This window comes from Octopus sinensis, linkage group LG7 (assembly GCF_006345805.1).
Source record: "Octopus sinensis linkage group LG7, ASM634580v1, whole genome shotgun sequence".
Taxonomy (NCBI): domain Eukaryota; kingdom Metazoa; phylum Mollusca; class Cephalopoda; order Octopoda; family Octopodidae; genus Octopus; species Octopus sinensis.
This window is the reverse complement of record NC_043003.1, coordinates 89,396,617-89,413,879: the sequence shown is the minus strand read 5'-3', so window position 1 is coordinate 89,413,879 and position 17,263 is coordinate 89,396,617. Positions and strand designations below refer to the sequence as shown.

Sequence of the window (17,263 nt, the reverse complement as noted above, 5' to 3'; positions counted from 1 at the left end):
AACCTGCGAGAATCAAGTCTGTTGGTTCGAGGAGCACAACTGTTCAACTCCATTCCGGTACATGTCAGAAATCTATCAGGATGCAGTGTGGAATCATTCAAATTGCAACTGGATAGATACTTAAGCACCATTAGAGATGAACCCCATCTCCCAGGATATACACAACGAGCACAAACTGACTCAAACTCGCTCCTACACATGTCAAATTTAAGCAGAGAATACAACCTGGCAACCACACCAGACTCTGAGGGTGGAGTCTTCGACTTGGCCTGAGCATGGACTCAAACCCAAATGAAATGAAATGAAATAAAAACCTCTAATCTTTTAGGTGTTTAACCTCTATTCATTAATAAATGTCTTTCCTCCTTCTTCATTGTTAAAAGTAAAGAAGGTAGAAAAGATCAATCGTATTTCAGTCTAATTGGCATTGTAAATGACTGATGTTTTCCTTTCTCTGTCCCTATCACTTTACTCCTTTTCTCTGTGGTTAAGAGAAAGTGCATGGCCCACTGATTAGGGGTATTCAGCCCATGATTGTAAAGTCATGAGTATGATTCCCAATGGCACGCTGTGTTCTTGAGCAAAGTACTCTACCTTGCTGCAGTCCACTCAGCTGGCAAAAATGAGTTGTAGCTGTAATTCAGAGGGGCCAGCCTTGTCACATTTTGTGCAAGGCTGAATCTCTCTGAGAACTACATTATGGTATACATGTCTGTGGAGTACTCAGCCTCTTACTCATTAATTTTATGAGTAGACTGTTCCATTGATCAGATAAAGAGAAACCTCATCGTCATAACTGACGCCGTGCCATTTTTTAAAAAGAGTGAAAGAAAACGAAATGTTTCATATCGTAAGACAAAAATGTCATGTGTCTAGTATAAACAGTGAAAGCTAAGATGAAATAATTGCTATTCATTGTGTGTATCCGCCCTCGACCCCTGCTCAGTTTGATAACAACAACCTGTGCATCAGTGTTTATCTGGGGCCTTGGCCTCCACATCTGTGAGACCCACAAATTCCCCTGTTGGGACTGAATTAACACCCCTAGAGACCCTAATGACTAAAAAGAATTTCCTGCCCCTATATAGGATCTTTTTTTTGTTTTCTTCCAAACACTTGAAGGTTTATCTTGCTCCAGTCCACTCAGCTGGCCAAAATGAGTTGTAGCTGTAACTCAAAGGGGCAGCCTTGTCATATTCTGTGTGAGGCTGAATCTCCCTGAGAACTATGTTAATGGTATGCATGTCTGTGGAGTACTCAGCCACTTGCGAGTTAATTTTATCCTTGTGTGGTAATGAAAAGTGAAAGTGACATCCAATATTTGCTGTAGTAATTTGTCTTTGATTTAACAATGTGTGTATAGATCTATCTATCAACTTTTCTTTCAATTTGCCTATCTACTTTTCTTGCAATGTGATAAACATTTAAAAACATAAAATGAACGTTGTCACCACTCACAGTCTCCCTCTCTCTCTTTTTCTCTTTCACTCACTCTCTCTCTTTCTCTCTCACTTCCTCTCTGTCCTCCTCTCTCCCACTTTGCCACTCACTTCTTTCTTTAAATTAAGTGTGACACACACCACAGGTACTACATACAAAAACAACAAGTTTGTGTATTAATATTAGTGATTTTTTTTTTAAGACTTGACGTGTAACAAATATTACTGCAGAGATCAGAGTTACAAAGTACTTAATATCATTAAACAGTCATTCTTAATCTTGTGATAAAAATGGGGATACATTAGATTATTAATTCATTAGTATTCCTACAGTGGTAACCACTAACCAATTCCATGTTGTAATCTACCCAGCTAATACCCACAAGTGATAAGATTCAAACCAGTGTGTGTGTGAGTGTGTGCACACGCACACATGTATGTGTGTGTGTTATTTTTTTTTTCCTCTGTAGTTACTCATTCAAAAATCATGACGTGTAAGTAGTGTTATTGTTACTTCTACTGTCAATAAGCTGTCTGCTCACTTTAAATTTGTGTGGAAGAAGAGGTCCCTTACTTAAAAAATAGACATGCATTAGCATGAAAAAAGCATCTGGTTATAAAACAATGCTTCAATAACATATTCATCTAACCTACGTTAACACGGAGAAATGGACATAAATCCAGTCAGTAGGCTATGATGGTCAAACTGAAGAACAATTAAAAAACGTTGGTTCATCTATCTGCCATAACACCAAGTTTTATGAAAGGAAACAGCACATTAAATAGTGAATTCTGTGTTAGTGGTACTTATTTTATCAACTTGCAAAAGCAAAGAAGGACAAAACTGACATCAAAGGGATTTGAATTCGGATTATAGACGGCAACTTAAGCTTATAAGCCATTTAGTTTGTTGTTCAGTCACAACTGCTACATATCGATTCTGTAACCAGAGATTAACATGAATATTATAATAATAAAAATGGTTTACTTTTTAACTTTGGTCCCTCGATGCTCAATGAAGTTTGCCCCTGGATGATGATCTGGTCCATTTGTTACCATTTTTTTCAGCATGACAATATTAGCCTTGTTTACTCTCTCTGGATAGGTAAGAATCTTTGCAACATGTACTGGTACAGAAACCTGAAAAAAGAAGATGGCGAATAGGAAAAAAACCTTTTTGTTTATATATATATATACACACATAAAAATATAGTGTTCATTAGAACACATTAAGAGGCTTCCAAATAGGAAAGCCTTGTGCTAGAAAAAGCAGTAGAAAACTCAAACCACTAATTATGGATAAATTCTTGAAAGGATTGAAAATTAAAAACATTTACCATCTAATTTAGTTCCTAGACCAAGGTTTCTAACTCATTCCAGTAAAAAAATATTTACCGAGGCTAGTTTTCGTCAGTAGGGAGCCTTTAGATTTCAAATATACACACAACTAGATTTGCATGTAAACCAGTTGCCTGTATATCCTAATTTTTCCAAACAACCGCGTCGATGCAGTTTATTTCCAGCAACAGAGAGGATGCCGGTAAAATTTCAAACAAATCTATCAAAAAATATTTAAACATGATAAATAATATTAGGGTAATAAGAATTATTAGCACAAGGCTTTCCTATTTGGAAGCCTCTTAATGTGTTCTAATGAACACGATATTTTTATGTGAATAATATATAGTCTATTGACTTTTTTTTTTTGTTCTAGGCCACTGGTAATAATAATTTCTATAATTTCTATAATTGCGAAGACCCGACAAACAATGTAAGTTCATGGCTGTTTCCTGCACCAGTTTGTGCCACGATTGATTGGTGCCAACATTGGTTCCTGCCATGATTGGTAGGTGCTTTTTATGTGCCACCGGCACAAGTATCACAACTATAATTTCCATTTGATTTATATTTTGATGTTGATGTATTTGACTCAACAGGACTCCCCAAGCACAGCAGGTCACCTTGCTGCTCATGCTTGACCACCTTGTCCCATGTCTTCCTGGGTCTACCTCTACCCCAGGTTCCTTCAACAGTTTGGGAGTGGCACTTCTTCACACATCTTTCCTCATCAATCTGTAGTACATGACCATACAAGCGCAAACGTTTCTCCTGCACACTGCATCCGATGCTTCTTATGTCCAAAATTTCTTTCAGAGCACTTACTCTCTGTCGTGAGTGCACACTGACATTACACATCCAGCGGATCATGCTAGCTTCATTTCTTTCGAGCCTATGCATGTCTTCCGCAGTCACAGCCCATGTTTCACTGCCGTGAAGCATGGCAGTTTGCACACATGCGTCGTTCAATCTATCTTTCACTCTGAGCGAGGGACCCTTTGTCGCCAGTAGGGGAAGAAGCTTTCTAAACTTTTCCCAGGCTATTATTATTCTAGGCTATTATTATTCTGAGCATCCACCCCCACTACTAACTTGGTCACCTACGCAGCGGAAACTATCAACTACTTCTAGTTTCTCACCCTGGAGTGTGATGGAATCTGTTTTCTGAGTATCTGTGGTGTCTCTTGCCCCTGTGCATCTGCCGCACATGATAGCTATCTTCTCGGTTAATCTTCCTTTGATGTTCCGGCACTTCTTATGTGTCCATAGCTAACACTGGGTACATCTTATGGAGTTTCTACCTACACCTTTTCTACAGATCGAGCAGGGCCACCTTCCTGAAGGGGTGTGCAATGAGTTCACCTTCCTACTTACTAGAAGTTTGGTCTTTACTACATTGACTCTAAGGCCTTTTGATTTTAAACCTAGCTTCCACACCCAAAATTTCTTTTCTAGTTCCGGTAGTGATTCTGCTATGAGGGTCAGGTCATCAGCAGAGAGGAGCTCCTAGGGGCAACCCATCTTGAATTCCTCTGTTATTGCCTGGAGAACTATGATGAATAAAAGGGGACTGAGGGCTGAACTTTGGTGGACCCCTACTTCTATTTGGAATTCTTCACTATACTCAGTGCCAATCCTAACCTTACTAACGACCTCTCTGTATAGGGCCTGTACAGCCCTTATTAACCATTCGTCAATCTCCAGTTTCCGCATTGCCCTCCAGATAAGGGATCGGGGGACGCTGTCAAAGGCTTTCTCCAAGTCCATGAAAACTAAGTAGAGGGGTTTATCTTTAGCTAGGTATTTCCCTTGCAGTTGTCAAACCAGGAATATGGCATCAGTGGTGCTTCTACCCGGCACAAAACTGAACTGCATCTCATCTAAGCAGACTCTCTCCCTAATGAGATAGGCTATGACCCTCTCCGTGACCTTCATCACCTGATCCAGCAGTTTGATACCCCTGTAGTTATTTCTATCTAGAGCATCACCTTTACCCTTGTAGCAGTTAACTATGGTGCTGCTACGCCAGTCATTGGGTATGACTCCATCATGAACTACCTGGTTTACAATGCGGGTGACTAGGCTATAGCCCACATCACCAGATGTTTTAAGCATCTCAGCAGTGATTCCTGATGGGCCGGGGGCTTTTCCTGGTTTCATATCTTAATTGCTTTATCTACCAGCGAGCTGTCCATTCGGATAGCTGGTCCCTCTACTGGGTCAACATTTAGCAGGCTCTCCTCCTCCCATTCATTCTCCACATTCAGCAGTCTTTCACAATGGCTTCTCCAAGCCACTTTCTTTTCAGAAACATTAAAACCAAGTGCACCATCATCCATGTGGACAGATTTCTCTCCTGTGACATCACAATTTTCTCTCACACACTGTCTTGCTATCTGAAATACCTCAGTCCTTTGGTCCTCACATCACTGGACATTGGCAAACTTCTTCTTTTCCGCTTCGCCCTTGGATATGTATACCTGCTGCCCAGCGTCCCTTTTGGCTACCTGGTACAGTTCCCTGCTACCCCCACCCTTCCAGGCTTTCCAGGCCTGTTTCTTTGCTCTAATGGCTTTGTCTACCGTTCTATTTCACCACCACATAACTCTAGATATGGAAGGGACTTTGCACCATCTGCAGACTTGGTCTGTGGCATTCAGCAAGCTGTCCTGTAGGAATTTCCAGCTACCTTCTATGTCCAACGTCTGTAGCTCCACCTCCCTCTCATCAAATTTCTTGATGAGGATGTACCTAAATCTCTGACCATGTGAAGGGTTCTTTAGCTTCCAAATCCTTCTTTTTGGGATTGGTCTGCTTCTTGGTATGCTTCTGGCCTCAAGTCTAAAGTCACTAATGACTAGCCTATGTGGGGGGGGGGTACATTCTTCACCCGGGAGCAACCCTGCGTCCCGCTGTCTTGTGAGGATAAAACATATATATATATATCAGGTCATCCCATAAGTTCTGTCCGAATTTTGAATAAAGAAAACAAGTGATCAAATGTTATATTTAATTGAAATTTAATCAAGGTACTTTCCCTGATTATCTATGACTTCCTTTCATCTATTTACAAGTTTTTTAATCCCATCAATGTAAAACTCTTTTGGTTTTAAAGTGAAGAACTCTGAAATGTCAGTTTCGACTTCCTCCTGGCTTGCAAAAGTTATGTTCCCCAAATGATTCTGTAAACTACGAAACAAATGGTAGTCTGAAGGAGCAAGGTCGGGAGAATAAAATGGAACAGGAATGCTTTCCCAACCAAGCTCTTCGATCTTCTGTAATGTGATCTTTGCAGTGTGGGGTCGCGCATTGTCCTGATGAAACATCACTCCTTTTCAATTCTTTAAAGCAGGTCTTTTTTTATTCAAAGCTTGCTTCAAATGCTCTAATTGCTAACAGTAGACTTGAGCATTAATTGTTGCATTAGGTGGTAACAATTCAAAGTGAATTACTCCTTTGCAATCCCACTAGATAGAGAGAAGAAGCTTTTCCCATGAAGTTCCCTTCTCAGCTGCGGTTGAGCTTTTTCCCTTTTACCAAGCCACTATTTATCACATTTAACATTTCAATAGATCCATTTTTCGTCACCAGTCACAAGTCTATCCAGAAAGGGTGAAATGAGTTCATGAGAATGGAAAGAAGAGCAAATGTAAACTCGGAATTTGTGGTTGCTTTTGGACAATTCATGAGGCACCCATTTTCCAAGTTTAGGAACCTTTTCAAGTTGTTGAAGATGATGATGAACAGTTGTATAGTTTGAACTAAGCTTTATTGTCAATTCTTCAACTGATAAAGCATGGTTTTCTTCAAGTAATGCTTCAAGGAGCTTATCATCAAACTCAACTGGACGTCCTGTTTGATCTTCATCTTCAAGGCTGAAATCTCCACTTCTGAATTTTGCAAACCATTTTCTGCAAGTTCTTTCATTCAAGCATTCTTTCCCATAAACTGAGTGTATGTTTTGAGTCACTTCGGCTGCAGAGTTTCCCTTTTTTGTATTCATAAAGGATTATGTGCCTCAAATGCTCTTTGGACACTTCCATGTTAAAAAGGGTTTCAATCAAAGAAATTTTAATTCTATTATTCTGTAAAATAATAGTTAATTAGTTTAAATGTACACAAATGCATAAAAATAATTTTTAATTCCATTAGACATACTAAAATACTATTAAATTGTAATTCGAACTGAAATTATAGCCATGAAACATACGTAGTCTTTTTCCTTATTATATATTGTTAATTCATTTTTGTACTTTTTGTGATCTAGTTATATGTTTTATAATATATATATATATATATATATATAAATAATATATTTTATTTTTTATTTATGATTTGGTTTATGACTATCATTGTTTGAATTACATAATAGTGGTTTTTCTCTAATTTATATATATTATTATATATTTATATTGTGAAATTTGATTTAATACTAAATTGAATTTTTCCCTGTAAGTTTGGAGTTATACTCCCTAAAATTATTATTATTATTATATAGGTCTCTAAGGGACAACCTGTGACAACTAGAGGTCTCAAAGTTCTCTAAGGGACAACCTGCTGAGAGCCACTGACCAGATCTGTGGATGATGCTAAGTCCCCTCTCGACCCAAAATAACGTGGTGGTGGAACAATGTTGTAGACAGGGCTATTAGAGAAAAGAGACAGGCTTGGAAGGACTGGAAAAATGGTGGTAGCAGGGAATTGTATCAGACTACCAAAAGAGAAGCTAAGAGACAGGTTAATTTAGCCAGAGGGGAAGCAGATCAGAAAAAATTTGCCAATGTTCTGTGCCGTGAGGACCAAAGACTTGAGGTATTCCGTGTTGCAAGACAGGGTGTGAGAGAGAATCATGATATGGTAGGAGAGAAATGTGTCTGCATGGATGATGACTCACTTGCGCTGAAAGAGGATGCAAAGAGAGAGGCTTGGAGACACCATTATGAGAGGCTGCTAAATGAGGAAAATGAATGGGATAAAGAGAGTCTGCCGAATGTCGACCCAACAGAAGGACCAGCTATCTGAGTTGACAGTTCCTTAGTAGTTAAGGCAATTATAAGCATGAAGACAGGGAAAGCCCCAGGCCCACTAGGAATTGCTGCAGAGATGCTTAAAATATCTGGTAGTGTCGGCTATAGCCTAGTCACCCGTATAGTTAACCAGGTGATACACGATGGAGTCATACCCAATGACTGGTGTAGCAGCAAAATAGTCAACTACTACAAAGGTAAAGGTAACGCTTTAGATACTAATAATTACAGAGGTATCAAGCTGTTGGATCAGGTAATGAAGGTTACAGAGAGGGTCATAGCCCAACAGATTAGGGAGAGAGTCAGCTTGAATGAGATGCAGTTTGGTTTCGTGCAAGGGAAAAGCACCACTGATGCCATATTTCTGGTGAGACAGCTGCAGGAGAAATACCTAGCCAAAGATAAGCCCCTGTACCTGGCTTTCGTTGACACGGAGAAAGCCTTTGACAGGGTCCCCCGATCCCTTATCTGGTGGTCAATGAGGAAACTAGGGATAGATGAATGGTTAGTGAGAGCTGTGCAAGCCATGTACAGAGACACTGTAAGTAAGGTGAGGGTTGGCAACGAGTACACTAAAGAATTCAGGGTAGAGGTAGGGGTCCACCAAGGTTCAGTCCTCAGCCCCCTCCTATTTATCATAGTCCTCCAGGCAATAACGGAGGAATTTAAGACAGGATGACCCTGGGAGCTCCTATATGCTGATGACCTTGCTCTAATTGCTGAGTCACTATCAGAACTAGAGGCAAAGTTTCAAGTGTGGAGACAAGGATAAGAATCGAAGGGCCTTAAAATCAACCTCGCTAAAACCAAATGTAGGAAGGCAGGCAAATCACAAACGCCTTCAGGTAGATGGCCCTGCTCGATCTATAGAAAAGGCGTAGGTAGAAACTCTATAAGATGCACCAAGCGTAAGCTATGGACACATAAGAGGTGCAGCAATGTCAAAGGAAGGCTAACTGGGAAGATAGTTTTTGTATGTGGCAGATGCTCAGGAGCAATAAACATTGAAAATGCTCAGAGACCAACTTCCGCCACATTCAAGGGAGGAAAACTAGAAATTGTTGATAGCTTCCGTTACCTAGGTGACCAAGTCAGTAGTGGGGGTGGGTGTGCTGAAAGTGTAAATGCTAGAGTAAGAATAGCCTGGGCAAAGTTCAGAGAGCTCTTACCTCTGCTGGTGACAAAAGGCCTCTCGCTCAGAATAAAAGGCAGACTGTATGATGCATGTGTACGAACAGCCATGCTACATGACAGTGAAACTTGGGCCATGACTGCTGAGGATATGCGTAAGCTTGCAAGAAATGAAGCCAGGATGCTCTGATGGATGTGTAATGTCAGTGTTCATACTCGATAGAGTGTAAGTACCTTGAGAGAAAAGTTGGATCTAAGAAGCATCAGTTGTGGTGTGCAAGAGAGACGTTTGCGATGGTATGGTCATGTAGTGAGAATGGATGAAGATAGTTGTGTGAAAAAGTGCCACACGCTAGTGGTTGAGGGAACCTGTGGAAGAGGTAGACCCAGGAAAACCTGGGACGAGGTGGTGAAGCACGACCTTCGAACTTTAGGTCTCACCGAGGAAATGACCAGAGACCGAGACCTTTGGAAGTATGCTGTGCGTGGGAAAACCCGGCAGGACAAGTGAGACCATAACTCGTGGCCTCTACCTGGGATGTAGCCAGCCCACTTATGCATACCTTTCCTTCTTGTGACACAAACCCTACTTGTGAAGACCTGTTGAGGCAAGTGAAAATCAAAATCGAAATCGATCAACATCAATGGAAATTGTAGCTGTGATACCAGTGCCGGTGGCACGTAAAAAGCACCATCCGATTGTGGCCATTGCCAGCCTCGTCTGGCACCTGTGCAGGTGGCACGTAAAAAGCACCCACTACACTCACGGAGTGGTTGGCATTAGGAAGGGCATCCAGCTGTAGAAACACTGCCAGATCAGACTGGGCCTGGCGCAGCCTTCTGGCTTCCCAGACCCCAGTTGAACCATCCAACCCATGCTAACATGGAAAACAGACGTTAAACGATGATGATGATATATGAATATATACATATATATATATATTAGGGTTATGGCTTTTTCATAACCTAATAACCCTATGCTGTATTTTGATGAATAATTTCACAAAAGTCAGGAAACTAACATTTATTTTGCATTATTTGAAAAAAACGTCACTCCCACTAACTTAAAAAATCGATCACCACTTTTGACCCAAATCATGCAAAATTCTAGTGGGGTTCATAACACCTGCTCAAGTCTTTGCCAAACTTTGTGTGCTGATTCGATGCAATGCAGAAATAGTATCTCTGAAATTCCAGCTTTCTGGTTGAAGTAGTTTCTGAGTGATGAGTTTTTTAAACTATAATCACCAAGTGGCACTATATTCGCATTTCAGTATTTCCACTGCCTAAATCCTTGTAAATGCAAGAGAGATGTGGAATAAAAATGTATTTATACATTTTTAAGATTACTGAATTGATATTGCTCTATGCAAAGGTTGAATTCTAGGCTATTTTAAGACAGAGGTCACTAAAAGCATTCAATAACATACAGTATAAAAAGCAATACATATTTTTAACTTAATTCCAATTTTAGATAACTGTATAAGAAAAGGGTGCTGAATGTTAGTAAATTTTAAAACATAACAAAGAATTAATGTTTTGTTAGATAAAATAAATCAAAGCTGAAGTTTCTCCTTTTTACAAACATTATAAAGATCTTGAAGGCACTTGATTGCTCGTTCTGCATTCTGATTTGTTCTGGGAATTTCCGGTTTTGATGGTTCTCAACTACAAAAGTTTTTTTTACATAGTTCAATGCTTTTTTATGAATTTGTAGGCTACCACATAACTTCTGATAATCATGTGCTTTGAACACTTGGTCAGTAAACCTAAAATCAGCCCAGCTGTAAGAGATGAATCGACAAACATTGAGAAGCAAAACTCTTTTCTGTGGTAGAAGAATAAATGCCAAAAGAGAATTCCATCTTACTCAAGTTGGATATTTTTTGAAACTTTACAGTAGGAAATTTTCCGGTTTCTTCCAAGAAACGAAAAACTCTGGTCAAATGAAATAGAAATTTCGTGTCATCTTGCCACCCTGCTGATCAAGTAATCTTTTCTTCACCATTGTTGAAATTAGCCTGGAGCTTCTTGTAATTACCTAGAAGCTCTGGGATGAATGTATATTCAATATTGGGAGATAACTTTTTTTCTCCAAGTTTGTTATCCATTACAACACAAAGAACTCTATCAAGGATATGATGCTGACAACCTATAAATTACAATTCTTTCAAACCCTTTAGAGCAAACAATCTTTGCAACTAAATGACAATGCCATTTCTTTTCTCAGTGTTCACGCCCATTGTATCAGTGACAATCATCTTTACACAGTTCCATAAATTGTATTCATCTGAAACAGCTTTTATTCCTTTCACAACAGTATCAGCTTTTCCATTTGGTAACTGGTGTGCTTCTAACTTAACTTCACTCTGTTCATTCTTTAAAACCAGCACTTGGTATTCTTGGTCATCAACATATTTGCCATCAAAATGCAATGACCAGTTTTTTAAATGTAGTGCTTTATTCATTTTCTTTTTTAGTTTAACAGCTACTTATACTTGAAAGCTGAATTGCACTAAGTCAGCAAACCAAGTTTGGTAAAAACTTGAGCAGGCTTTATGAACCTCACTAAAATTTTGCATGATTTGGGTTAAAAGTGGTGTTAGATTTCTTCAGTTGGGGGAGATGTTTTTTTAAAAAACACAAAGTAAAGGTTATTTTCCCTACTTAAATGAAATTGCTCATCAACTTTTGATACAGGAAATTGTTTACTTCAAATAATAGCAAAAAGTTATTACCCTAATATATATATATACAATCATCATCATCGTTTCATGTCCATTTTCCATGCTGGCATGGGTTGGACGGTTTGACTGAAAACTAGTAAGCCAGGGAGCTGCACTAAGTTCCAATCTGATTTGGCAAGATTTCTTTGACTGGATGCCATGACTACAGTCGCATTTGGCTTGACAGATCTACACAGCACAGTATATCGCCAAAGCTCTTGGTCACCTGTCACTGCCTCCATGAGGCCTGATGCTCAAACAGTGCTTTTTACGTGCCACCAGCACAGATGCCACACACGGGACTGGCATTGGTTACAACTACAGTTTCACTTGGCTCAACAGGTCTTCACAAGTACAGTATATCACCCAACATTTGAAAGGTGCTTTTAACAGGCCAGTTACACAACACTGGCATCGGCTATGACTACGATCTCAGCTTGATGGGTCTTCTCAAGCATAGCATATCGCCAAAGATCTCGGTCACTTTTCATTGCTTCCATGAGATCCAACATTCAGATCACACTTCCCCACCTCATCCCATATCTTCCTGGGTCTACAGGTTCCCTCCACCCTTAGAGTACAACACTTCTTCACACAGCTGTCCTCATCCATATGTATCACATGACCATACCAGCATAGTCATCTCTCTTGCACACCACATTTGATGACTCTTATGTCCAGCTTTTTTCTCAGAACACTTACACTCTGTTGTGCATGCACACTGACACTACACATACTAGCTTCATTTCTTTCAAGCCTGTGCATCAGTCTGCCTTTCACTCTGAGCAAGTGGCCCTTTGTTACCAACAGATGTAGGAGCTCTCTGAACTTTGCCCAGCCTATTTGTATTCTAGCAGCTGTTCTCAGAGCATCCACTCCTACTACTGACCTGGTCACCTAGGGAACAGAAGCTATTGACTACTTGTAGTTTTTCCCCACTGGCACATGATGGAATCTATTTTCTGCACATTTTTGATGTTAATTGTACCTGTGCACCTTCTACACACAAAAACTATTAACCTGTTAACCATCCTCTGATATTCCTGCACCTCTTATGTGTCCATAGCTTACACTGGGTACATCTTATGGAGTTTCTACCTAAGCCTTTTCTACAGATCAAGCAGGGTCATCTACCTAAAGGAATTTGTGATTTGTCTGCTTTCCTCCTTACTAAGACTTTGGTTCTTGCTAGGTTAACTCTAAAGCCCTTTGATTCTAATCCTTGCTTCCAGACCTGAAACTTCTCTAGTTCTCATAGTGATTCAGTTGCAAGAGCAAGGTCATCAGCATAGAAGAGCTCCCAGGGGCAGCCTGACTTGAATTCCTCTGTTATTGCCTGGAGGACTATGATGAATAAGAGGGGGCTGAGGACTGATCCTTGGTGGACCCCTACTCCTATCCGGAATTCTTCACTATACTTATTGCCAACCCTCACCTTACTGACATTGTCCCTGTACATGGCTTGTACAGCTCTCACTGACTACTTGTCTATCCCTAGTTTCCACATTGACCACCAGATAAGGGCTCAGGGATAGACAGACAGACAGGCAGGCAAACATGCACAGATAAATGTGTATGAGTGAATGAATGTCTGTTTTTGTGTATACCAATGTAAAATGATGTATACTTTTAATACCAAAAGGTAAAATTTTGTCATTTAAGAAATAAATACCATAACTATTGAACTGGAATAATTAGTGATGTTGATAGATTGACAAAAAGTTTTGATGACAGCCCCTGAGCATGGTTACAATCTAATTACTGGAACCAGGACATATATATTGCCTTGGCCTTGCAGTTCTTTTATGAAGTTATAATTGTGATGTTATAATTGCTGTTGTGATATTCAGCGAGTCTAAGATAACCTTTTTAGACCTGGTAAAACCCAAACTGCTCCAGGTTTGGGTTTGGTATTGATATACCAATTACCCATCTGAGTACACACACACACACACACACACACACACACACACACACAAAAGCACACACATATACATCCCCATCATCACTTTTAAGTACACTTTTCCTTGCTCACATGAATCAGATGGAATTTGTTGAAGCAGATTTTCTACAACTTGATGCCCTTGCTGTCACCATCACTTGCCTGTTTCCAAGCAAGGCACTATTTCTCTATGGCTGGACATGTTTACACAAAAGATTTGAAATGAAGGTCACTGCTTGTATAATGGTGACATTCATTCACTGTGCAATGTCAAGACAAAGAGGCACACACACATGCCGAGGCACACACACATATATGTATACATGTATATATATATATATACACAGTGTATATGTGACATATAGCAAAATTAGTAGAACAATGGCCCTGTAAACATTCAACTTCTATTGAAGATTGAAACACTTCCAAAAACCATTCTTGTATAATCTACTGTACTGTAAGAAATGGTGACTCTAGTATTTCAGCTGTTGACTTCACTGCTGATGTAGACATTTCTTGAAAGTGTGTTTTTACTTATGTAAATAAACTTGTCAACAGTCAATGGAGACTGATCCTTGACAGTGAGATGAAAGTTATTGCAGAAAGAAGAGAAAATGTTCATGTCTTGCTGCATCTCAGACTCTGAGTCCACATGAGGGCAGTCGTCTGCAGACAGAAATTCACACACAAGAGCCCTCCTTCATCTTATTTTCAGTCCCAGAGTCTCCTCAGTTTGAACGCCAACAGTAAGTTCTCATCATCAATGACCTTGACAAATATGGTAGAGTACACAGTAAACCTACCTAGAGTACAACATAAGTAGGCCTAGAGCATACAGTAAACCTCCTTATAGTACACAGCAAATTTAGCAAGAGTATACAATAAATGTTCTTAGAGTACAGAGTAAACATGTCTAGAGTATATAGCCAACATATCTAGAGTAATCAGTAAACATGTCAAGAGTATACAATAAATATATCTAGAGTACACAGCAAACATGACAGAATATACAATTACATATGATGTTAACTAAATTTAAACATACTTGGAGGTTTTCCCTCAATCAAATGAATCAGTTCTATCAGAGATGACAGGGGTTTATGAAACAACAAAAGCAACAACTACAACCCATAGGTTAATTATTAACAAGACTTTGTCTTCTAATACTCAAGTGGATAATTCACATTTGTGTGTCTGAAAATAGGTAAAGGTAATATTTACTTGACACTGTAAGTTTAGTGTCAGTGTTGCTGAGGTCATGGTGTGAAATTTATATCTTACAGTTGTTGGCCTAACCCCTTCTAATCTCTCAGTCATCGTTGTCTTCCATTTTTAGGGAACAACTTTTTAGTGATGAAGTAAAGAGTAAATTATTGATAACAAATTTCTGTCTTCATTATCAAAGATCAATGCATTACTTACCTGATCAATCCTCATATTTGGATCAGGAGATATCACAGTTCTTCCAGAGAAATCAACTCTTTTTCCAGACAAATTTCCACGAAAACGTCCTTGTTTTCCTTTTAGTCGCTGAACAAAACCTCGAGTGAATTTTTTGGGCTATAAAAGATTTTACAATATTTTAACAATTAATAAAAAAATTATTGGAAATTACTACAATTTGTCTAGTTCTTTTCACACTTTTTAGCTTCATTGTTGACTGAGTCATTTTTTAGTTATTTTTGAAGCCTAAGAATTGCAGAGAACACTGTTATATCAGTTAAGAGAGTTTTACAACTGACACCATCCATTAAGTTAGTTATATAGTTTCTCTTCTGCTTATAGCAATGTCTCATACCATTTCCATTTACAGCTATCATTTTCACTAAAAAAAAACAACTTGGTGTTTGTGATGTTATATGAAAAGAAGTCTTTATATGGCGAGTTTATATATATATATATATATATATATATATATATATGTTTCTTTATTAGCCACACAGGGCTGCACACAGATAGAACAAATTACAAGGTAGAGCTTTTCTTTTGAAGGTTTAAAAAAAATAAATAAATAAATAAATAAATAAAAAATAAATAAATTAAAAAAAAAAATAATAATAATAAAATAACAAATAAAATAAAATAAAAAAGGGGGGTCGATCAAAAGGGATCGTAAAAGGAGAGAAAGAGGACAAAAAAGGAGGGGGTTAAAAAAAAGGGGGAGAGGAAAAAAAATTGATCAATAGGGATCGTTATCACAGAATTGTCAATATGAAGTGTAAAGGGGAGGACAGGTGAGGTTTACCCGTGGAAAGAAAAGCCTACGGAAAAGACCACGGTAACCTCGGTCAATGAAGTCACATGTTATATTTCTTTTTTTTTTTTTGCAAATAAGCAACTCTCTGTATTAATTTTTACGGTTCATAGAATCATAGTCAAGGTGGCTTCGTCATTCATACGTGCCATCCTTGCTACATTCACCCATCTTTTTTTAAAACATTCACTAGACAAAACTTGCCTCTCTACTCTCACTTTTTTCTTCAAGTGATACTTGAAGAAGTTGATGAGAGATTGACCAGAGAGGAAAGTGTTTGTCTCTAATCCTTTCAGACGCGTCCACCAGATACATTCTTTCGCCATAGCCACAAGTATGATAAAAATAGCTCTTCCTTCCCGTTTGAAGGAAGGAGGCATGACGATATTAACGATAGACTCGGCTGATAAACCGACACGTCCCACACGTGACAGCAGTCGTTCGACATAAGCCCACAGGTGGGAAATTGTTGGACACTGCACGATTGCGTGCAGAGCGGTTTCGTCGCTCTGCCCGCATCTCGGACAGGTCAGCCCCGTGTTTCTCGAGCCATGCCTATAGAGCTTATCCCGAACGGGTAGCGCTTCTCGGTAGCACCGCCAGGCCAGGGATCTCTGGAAGTTGTCCATAGGTCCCGGGCCGAAAGTCGTTTGAAACAGGCGGGTCAGGTATTCCTCGTCGACGCCCAGGTTTGCCCCGAGCTCGTCGTCGTACCTCCCCTCCACTAATCCCCTATAGAATGCTTTGGTTGTGTTGAAGTCACTCAAGGTCGACCCGGGACGGCAGAGTTGCCTCAGAGCAACGCGACACTCGCGGTGCCATTCGCCCTTCTTCGGCCTCTTTTTGATCCACGACTGTAGTTCGGTCATGGAGACGAGTTGCGGGAATGCGTGCCTCACAAACGGCGACCACACCTGTTCACCGTCGTCTACATAGAGCCGGAGATGTCGCAGTCTCAGCGCGTGTCTGCGCATCATCAACCACGGCATGCCCAGCCCTCCTTTTAACGGGTGTTGACAGCAAATGGATCGCCTGACCATCGGGACGCATCCTTTCCACAAGAAGCGGAAGAGGATGCGTTCTAGTTTGGTGATGGTAGGGTCGGGACAAGGTACGACGGTCAGGCGGTAGTAGATGATGGACGCGATGTACGCGTTCACCACCTCCACCCGACCTTTTAGGGACAGTTTCCTCTCGGCCCATTGCTGGGCGAGAGTGACCACCCTACTCGTTATCTCGTTCCAGTTCTTCTCCATTTGGAGGTCCGATAAATAGATAGATAGATAGATAGATAGATATATAAATAGCATTATCATCATATTCTAGTGTCCACTCTTCCATGTTTGCATGGGTCAGATGGAATTTGCTGAAGCAGATTTTCTACAGCCAGGTTTAATGATAGGATG

General features: G+C 39.8%; 1 protein-coding gene across 2 annotated transcripts in view; it reads right to left on the bottom strand.

The window, feature by feature from the left end:
• LOC115213857 (DNA-directed RNA polymerase III subunit RPC1) overlaps positions 1-17,263 on the bottom strand; it is a 208,632-nt gene that overhangs the window by 91,150 nt on the left and 100,219 nt on the right. For both annotated transcript variants that reach the window (XM_029782797.2, XM_036504894.1), the window contains 2 exons: positions 15,026-15,163; positions 2,428-2,579 (listed from right to left, as the gene is read on the bottom strand). In XM_029782797.2, coding sequence (XP_029638657.1) covers positions 2,428-2,579; positions 15,026-15,163 — 290 coding nt within the window. The remainder of the gene's footprint in view (positions 1-2,427; positions 2,580-15,025; positions 15,164-17,263) is intronic.